This window comes from Austrofundulus limnaeus, unplaced genomic scaffold, assembly GCF_001266775.1.
Source record: "Austrofundulus limnaeus strain Quisiro unplaced genomic scaffold, Austrofundulus_limnaeus-1.0 Scaffold789, whole genome shotgun sequence".
Taxonomy (NCBI): Eukaryota; Metazoa; Chordata; class Actinopteri; order Cyprinodontiformes; family Rivulidae; genus Austrofundulus; species Austrofundulus limnaeus.
The window spans coordinates 157,095-166,077 of NW_013953191.1; the positions used below are offsets into that span (position 1 = coordinate 157,095).

The following is an 8,983-nucleotide window of genomic DNA, read 5'->3' on the forward strand; positions in this document are numbered from 1 at the left end:
ATATAATATAATATAAATCGCATCAGTCGAAATAAACGTGAAAAAACAGCTTCACAGTTTCAGGTTAATGCATCACCGTTGCGTTCCTGTGCGTGAATGGTGCATTGTGGGATGAAATAAGATGCTGGCAAAAAGGAGCTGAAGGAAAACGCTCGCAAGCGCGCGTGGAGGCAGCGTTTCGACCAATTGCAAAGCGCAGCATGCAGCAGAGTAGGCGGGGCCTAGCCGGAGCACATCACCCATCTAACCTACCTTCACGCGCTTATTGTGTAAATCTTTTAAAAACCAATTACCGCAGCGTCACCTCAAACATTCCTCCTCTCTGCCTCGGCGAAATACACATTTTTTTAAACCAGTTGAACTCTTATTTTTGTTTTGGCGTGGCGTAAGGAAAGGTGAGTTACAGAAGGTTCACTTCTACGTTTGCTAAATTTCGGGTTCGAGTTTGTTGTGTGTTTTTACGTTTTCACACATTTTGATTGGCCGTAACGTTGTTAGCATGTTTCGATGTTAGCATCTGTATGTGGATTATACACTTAGTTTTTACCTTCCTGGCGCAATTGTCGCTTTTATAGGAAAGATTTTGCTCAGTAATTTAACTCCACCTGTATCAAGTTTCAATTTATGCGACGCTCAAGTCATGGATGGTTTTGCTAAGCAGCTCAAGTTCCGCGTTTTGCATTGAAGCCCATAATAATAACCATCATCATGCCTTTATTTTTAGTATTTACACGGTTGAGGAGTCGCGGTGATCTTGTTGGCCTAAAAACCCCGTCCTCGCATCACCACGTGCAGTAGTGTCATATTTTCAGTGTACGGTCCCGTTTCAACCCACAGCGGACAGCATCAACCATGACCGACAGAAAAGCGGTGATCAAGAACGCCGACATGTCCGAGGACATGCAGCAGGACGCCGTGGACTGTGCCACCCAGGCCATGGAGAAGTACAACATAGAGAAGGACATCGCTGCCTACATCAAGAAGGTGAGACAGGAAGATGAGGGCTCATGCAAAAATCCACAAAATTTTACTCAACCACCCTTGTTTACAAACATTTCTGACATTTGTGTTGATGCCATGCCACAGAATCAGGATGGTCATACGTTTTTATAACTGTGAGGTCAATTTTTCTCTTCTACTGTGGTTTAATAGTTAGGTTTAGAGATATGGTGTGAATTACGGTGAGTTTTGGTTAAGGTTAGGAATTGACTAGTAATGTTTAAGGTTAAGGAAAAGTCCATATTCGGCATAAATACAGTTACAAAAATGAATGGAAGTCAATACAAAGTCCTCAGTTTGAAGGAAGTACAAGGATGTGTGTGTGTGTTTGTAGTATTAGGAAGAGGAGTCGGTTCCTCTAAATCTGAGGCCATGGTTTTCAACCAGAAACGGGTAGGATTTCCCTCCGGGGAGAGTCTCGGGTGTAGGAGTCCACATATCTGGGCGTTTTGTTCACGAGTGATTGTAGGATGGAAAGGATGGAACAGGAGATGGATCAAAGGATCTGGGCTTCATTCTCATTAATGTAGGTGTTGTTCCGGTCAGTCGCAACTAAGGAAGAGTCGAGTCAAAAGGCAAACATGAGGTTTGGATCAAGACCAAAAGAACGAGATCCCTGATACATGCAGGGATTATAGGATAGCCAGGTTCAGCCTTAAAGATGGGGTGAGGAGCTCCGCCATCCAGAGGGAGCTTGGACTAGAGCTGCTGCTTCTTCACATTGAAAAGATAATTTTGATAATTAGCCCTATTTTTTTAAATGAAAACCAGCCATATTAGTCTATTTCTGTTGCTGTTGTGCTATTTAAAATTCTCAGGTGGCCTGTACTTTTGTTTGGATTTAATTTATCGTTTTAGTTGAACAATAACAGTCTCAGGGACACATCTGCAAGGTAAAATAACTAAAATAGGCCTCTGTCTGAATCAGGGTTGGATATTACTAGAAGACATTACGTTCACACATTTAAATATGAAGATCTAATGACAAAAAGTCTCCCAGTACTATCTGAACAGTGATGTCATTGGTGAACTCATTCAAGGCTCAACTGTGAAAGATGGTCTGAAATAATCAAAGCGACAGAACGGTACAAAAGGGGGTGAGACGCTGTAGATCTCCAGCCGTAAAATCCAATTAAATTTGAAGAAAATCAGAAACAATTGTGATCCTGTGCTGCAAAAATAAGTCAAGGAGGAAAGTTTTCAGTCTTGAGTTGCTATTCTTTTCTATTTCTCCATCTCAAAACCTTCAAAATGATATGTAGTTTTACATCTGACATATTGTTACAATAATATCACAAACAATGCTCTAACTTTTAACACTTTTTTTTAGAAAAATTATTCAATTTGCTCAACTCAGTTTAGTGGAACCAGCTGACATAACTTTTAAGTAAATTCAACACTTCATTTCAGTGTGTATTACTTTTCCAATTTATTATGAGCAATTTTATTTATTTTTTTACTTAAAGTAAAACCAATTTTTAACACTCATTTTCTATTTTTTAAATTTAAAATTAGTTTGACCCAGTCTCTTAAATAGCCATGCTTTTTACTTTGTGTGTAATTTGCAGCCATTTATTTAATGCCCTCCTCCTTTTTTGTGTGTCTTTCAGGAGTTTGACAAGAAGTATAACCCGACCTGGCACTGCATCGTCGGGAGGAACTTCGGAAGCTACGTCACCCACGAGACAAAGCACTTTATTTATTTTTACCTGGGCCAAGTGGCCATCTTACTCTTCAAGTCTGGCTGATAAGTTTCTGATGGGTACGGAGGGAGTTTGCCTCCCTGAAGCTAAATCTGAAACGCACCGGTGGCTGATGTCTCCCATACACTAACAACAACATACCATAACGATGCAAAACCCGCCGTGCGCAGTTGCATGGACTATACACTATATAATATGTATGTTACAGTAAGTTTACTTTTCAAAAGTTGCCATTTGAACGCAACTGAAGTAGTTTTCGTTGAAGCTGTCGAAATTCTAGGTTATATGAAATTTCCGCGTGGCCCTTGATTGTGAAAATAAAGGAAAGCTGTCGAATGTAGTGGTTCATCTGCTTTCCGTCACCAGTTAGAGAAGTTTCTGTTTGAGACGGTAAAATTATAACACATTCACCCAGTTTAACAAATTATCTTTTACTTGGATTTTAAAATTCTGTTTGTTTGTTTTTTTAATCTACATTGTGATTTTAAAAAACGTTTGCAGTCTAAAATGCACAAAATCAAATCTGGATGGAACGTTTTTTTGTTTTGTTTTTTTTTTTTTGTTTGTTTTAGCAGCCGAGTTCAGAGAAGATGTCACAACATCTGACAAACTTGACACTTTGGAAACTGTCACGAGAGAGTGCAAATATTTCCAGGTATGTGAAGTTTGTCAAATTTTAAAGTTCACTGTGAAAGAAAACAGCAGTTAGGGCTCACACTCACACACACAGACCTTTAGCCTGTAACATCCATGTTCCAACACCAAGACACTCCACCTAACTTTAGATTTTCAGTGTTAAATGCATGTTTGAAAGGACAGTAACCACGTTTCATTTAACAACAAGAAGACACAGCTTTTCCTGGAGGAGATTATTATTATTATTAATTTGAACTGACACTCTTGAGTTTGTAAATATTGGACATAATTGACGTGTGTCTTGTCCCAGTAATAGGCAGGTGTTTTAGGTAAACGCTTGCTGCTAAGTCCTACTAGGCTACCATCACTCCCGTGTTCTGGGTGGTCGTGTCGTCTCACGTGGCTCGTGATATTTTAAACTCGCAGCTTCCTGAGCTTTTATTTTTTTTAGTTTTTACGTTGCCTGTGTACCCGTCATGCCTGGCTAAATTTTGAGTTTGGACTCTTAAACTTCAAACAGGTTGTTCTCTTGTCAAATTTCTAGTTTTTGAGTTTTTTGTAATATCAGTAAGATTAATTTGAAATGGCGACGCACAATGTTGGGATTCTGATTAAACGTGCGCGTTTGAGGACGGACTGGTGACGAGTGTTTCTCGCCGAGTTGTTTTCCTCATACGTCTGCTGAGGGTGAATCGTTTAAAAAAGTGTTAGTTTGGATTGATGTTTTTTTTCTGAGGAACGTCTTCCTGATTATCGTCGATGTGAAATGATTTTTAGTTTTTCTTCTGGCATGTATTTTTTGCGATGTACGTGTACTGTAGGAGCCGTTCCGATGCCGTTTAAATTTGCACAAAACGTGTGCCTGTCATTGCTCTCAACTGTAACTGGCTTGAGTACAATTGCACTTCATTAGAACTATCCAGTAGGTTGCTACAGAACCAAAATTGTTAAAATAAAATAAAAATTCATTGTTGACTTATACTGTGGCCTTTTTATTTTTGTCTCGACCCTTTTTGGTTTGTTTTGCTGAAACCATTAGTTGATTATGACAAAGTATTAAGGTCAAACTAAGAGGAAAAATATTAACTTGCAAGAATAAAGACTTAAAATTAGGTGTCATGTCCATTTTCCGTTCCTGGGTTGGCTCACGTGCTGTGGACATCCTCCGATGTGTGTCACTGTTTATGATGTAGTGTTTATTAGGGGTGCAACAATACATGTACCCGTATCGAACTGTTCAATACGGTGCTTTAGGTTCAATACACACTTGTATCGAACAATACAGATTTCTAAAATTTATTTTATCAGCTTGTCTTCTGAAGCTGTGCTGTGTTGAAGGTTCAGTAGGTCTGTGTTTGACTAATCCATGTAGGGTGCACTGTCGAGCACAGATCCACCAAGAAACCTGCTGTTTCAGCAACATTTAAAAACTGGACTTTTGAGGTTAAACAAATGTTCATAATTAATTTAAACAAATTACAAGTTATGAAGGCCATGGACATTTCTCTTTTATTTTATATCGAAAAAATTTCGAACCGTGAGACTAAAGTATCGAACCGAATCATGAATTTTCTATATCGTTGCACCCCTGGTGTTTATGGGTCACTGTTATTGTAGCTTCCATCCACATTACTGTCACAATTAAATCCATCAAAGCAGCTATTAACTGCAACGCCATACAACTTTAATTTACTGTATGAAACCATACGCCACAGTGTGTTGGGCCCCTTGCTATTCTGCTGCTGATGTCGGGGAAAGTCATCAAGATTTTTGAAGGTGTTATGCTGTTTCAAACTCCAAAGAGCTTTTTTTAACTGCAAATTTGCTTATTTTAGTCATTTCCCCCCCATCAAAGCTGGTTTCATCGTGATAGTCCAGAAATTTCATAAACCATTCGTATTTTTGGTTGTATGATCATTACATTGTCACAGTTTTACCTTTTTTTAAATTAAATATAATTCACCTGATAGGTATAAATGTCCACAATTCTACTGAGTTTCTTCATCACAAGGCTTGTCTTTTTAAAAAAAAAAAGCTAACTAGCTTAAAAAATTTCATTGTTTCATAAAGAGAACAAGGTAAATTTCTCTTATTTATTTTTATTAAATATATAGCTAATGATGATTTTACATCTCGCAAAGTTGGAACCCCCCCACCCCCCACCATATAATTTCCCTGAAATGTAAGCAGGATGATCTAATAAGTTAATAGGGAAACCAGATGACTACATGAATAAATCATTGGTGCAGCTCTAGTTTCATTTCAGACCAAACAAGCTAAACAACAAATATCCTAATTTTGTCAGGTCCTTCCTGTATATTTGGTGATACTAATCAATAATAAAGCAAATTTGCTAATCCTAGACCAAATAAAAAGCTAAATGATGTGAAATTACAAAGTGCTGTTTACGAAGCGTATTGTTGAGGTTTTGGCGTTGTGGTTTAAAAGCTGCAGACTCGACAGTGTGCCTCCAGTGTGAATAGATTGTGCATCATTGTGTAAGTGTGTAAGGTCCATAGCAACAAGTGTGTCAGATGTTCAGTCAGAGACCAGGAGCAGGGACTGTAAGTGTGTCATCGGGCACTGCAGGGCGATGCTGTTCACCCACATGGCTCAGAAATCCTGACATATGACTGAACACTCGCTGCTGGTTATGCAACCTCCCCTGGTACAACTTAGACTACGTTAGACCCCCGTAAGATGGCATCAGTTCGTGCTTGTTTGGATCGAGACCTGGTGACTCTGGAGGCTGTTTGAGTCCAGTAGACTATACCAACCCTATATTCACTGATGTTTATTTTTAGCAAGCTAGTTTCCTGTTTTTACCTGGCAGGAGTGGTTCTCAGTTTGTAGACCATCTGCTTCAAGGTTTTGGACGTGTTGTGTCCACAGATGGTGTTCTGCAGACCTCAGCTGGAACAGACAGGCTGCTTAGAAATGTTTTTTTATGAGCTACACAAGGTGTGAATTTAAAAATATATATATTGATGATGTAGAGGCAGGAGCTGTGAGAAAGGTGATGAATTACAGGATAAGAGATTAATGAATAATTTCTACAGAGAGACAGGTGAGAGGGGATGAAATGAGATACTCTCAGGGTTAGCTGTAGGATATTTTTATATCGTTAAACCTGAAGGTTTATTTGGTGAGAGTAATCATTTCCTTTGAGTTCTCTCAGGCTTCTGAAAGAGAGGTGCGTCTGCCTTCATGGCTGCTTTACACCATTGATTCTTTTATTTATTTTTATTTTTTTCTTCCCATCAGCACCTTCTTCCCCGACATACCTGCTCTCAGCGTTCTGTTCTATAAGCCTCTGTCGGCACGCTCCCAGCCTCCCACACAGAGCTGTAATTTACGGTCGCAGCACATAGCTGATAATTGACTGGACGATGAAACGAACCCCCGCTGCTCTTTAAAAAAAAATAAAAAATTAAAGATGCAGCTGCTGCATGACGAGCTCTCCTGAGGCAGGGGTTAAAGTGTCTGAGCGGTGAGTGAGGACCCTGGAGAAACTGGAAATTTGTGGGGATTTTCAGCAGAAATTAAGATTTGTTTTCTGAATAAGTGTTTTGAAGACAGGCTGAGCTGTCACGGTCTACAGAAGCTCAAAAATTAATCATTAAAATAAAATTCAGGGCAACAAACAAAACTCGCTGAATGCACCATTTTAGCTGAGCTGAGGCCACTTTTAAAAACAGCTATTGATTGATAAAGACAGTTAGGTTAAACACAGACACGTTTCTGCCTTTCAACAGCAAGGGATAAAAATGTTGGAGCAGAGGTCTAACTAAATCCCACACTTCTAACATCTGAACAGTTTTCTCAAAGATCCTGCTAGTGACATATTTTTGTCCTTCTGCTCTACAAATTTTGAGTTGATATGCAAAAAGACCAGTGTAAATTTTATTTCATTTTATTTTTTGGTTGTTCTTGCATTGGCCTAAAATACCCTCTAGTTTTTGTTCATTGATGCAGTGTGTGTGTGTGTTCTGCAGATGCCTCATAGACTGCTAGATGACCAGTGGGTGGACTTAACACCGGCATAACAAGGAGGCACATGACTCAGACTCGAACATTGGTGGTGTTTAGAAAACGAGAGGAAAAAAAAAAACACCCTGGTACATTCATGTGTTGATTGGACATAAGGAACAGAATTACATGTGCAGGTTGAAGTGGATCCGAGGCGTTATCTAAGAAAACCGACTGTTCAATCCTGCAAATGTAAATGTGAGTGATTTGCTTTTATTTATTTATTTATTTATTTATTTATTTATTTTTTCAAGCAGGACAAAAAGACAGAAAAGCATCATCTTTTGCTTTCTGCAGCCTCGCAGCAGGAAGCGTTCGTGTGCAGCTCAGATCCGTCTCGGCGAGCAGTCATAATGAATCGGCATGCACGAAAGGACCGTCCCTGAGTGAGAGGCGTTTATTCTGCACACACACCGTGTCTGATGTGTGTGAATGTTGCACAGATCAGCACAGGTGTAAAAGTAATTCACTGAGCTTTTATGTTCCAGGTTCATTTGCCTTAATAGTTACGCACAATCTCATGTGACATCACCAAGACCTGGCATGATGGGATGGCACTCAGATTATTTGTTCACGATGACTCTCGGCAACTACCACACTAAATTTAAAATCAATATCTGTAAAACGGACTAAGTTATTGTCACTTTGTGTGTTAATTAGCTGTGACAGCCATCTTCAGTTAGGTTGAAGATATTTTACCATCAAATTCGCATTGATTTTTGCCTGTAATTTTCATAATCTCTTTGAAAACTACTAGCAGTAAAGCTGTAAGAAACTGTTTAATTTCTTAGAATAATTTAAAACACTTATTTAATTAAAGGTTTTATTTGATTGTTTTTTTTTTGTCATTGCTTTTGATTAATTTAAAAAATGTAGTTCAATTCCAGGTTGTAAGGTAACAAAATACCACAATAGATGCAAACAGTTGTGCAGTTCTGCATTTGGTCCACAAGAGGGAGACCTTTCACCTCACGACATCCAGTTATGGTAACTGCAGTAATATTTTTAATTTTAAATATTGTCTGAAAATAAATGATAAAAAACAACTTATGTCTTAAAGTAAAATAAATAATCATTTTTGAAAGAAATGCAACGGGTGATAAAAAATATTGTTTATTCTGTTTGTTTACAGACAAACATTGTCAGAAAATTATCTGGAGCTAAATAGAAGAATGAAAAAATATTTCAACTGATTTTTAGCTGCATCTCCAACATCCTTATACCAATATATCCACTGTCCCTCCTCAGGACGTGTCCAAACCAATATACCCACTGTCCCTCCTCAGGACGTGTCCAAACCAATATACCCACTGTCCCTCCTCAGGACGTGTCCAAACCAATATACCCACTGTCACTTTGCAGAACATTTTTAAACCAATATACCCACTGTCATTCCTCAGGACGTGTCCAAACCAATATACCCACTGTCCCTCATCATGATGTGTCCAAACCAGTATACCCACTGTCCCTCCTCAGGACGTGTCCAAACCAATATACCCACTGTCCCTCTGCAGAACATTTCCAAACCAATATACCCACTGTCATTCCTCAGGACGTGTCCAAACCAATATACCCACTGTCCCTCATCATGATGTGTCCAAACCAGTATACCCACT

At 38.9% G+C, this 8,983-nt stretch overlaps 1 protein-coding gene across 1 annotated transcript; it reads left to right on the forward strand.

Annotated features, from left to right (window-relative positions):
* Positions 1-107: 107 nt before the first annotated feature.
* Positions 108-4,319, forward strand: LOC106532540 (dynein light chain 2, cytoplasmic). The gene is made up of 3 exons (XM_014028632.1): positions 108-395; positions 838-984; positions 2,610-4,319. Exons 2-3 carry the CDS (start codon positions 853-855, stop codon positions 2,745-2,747), a joined length of 270 nt encoding a protein of 89 aa, XP_013884086.1. The 5' UTR covers positions 108-395; positions 838-852; the 3' UTR covers positions 2,748-4,319.
* Positions 4,320-8,983: the final 4,664 nt, after the last annotated feature.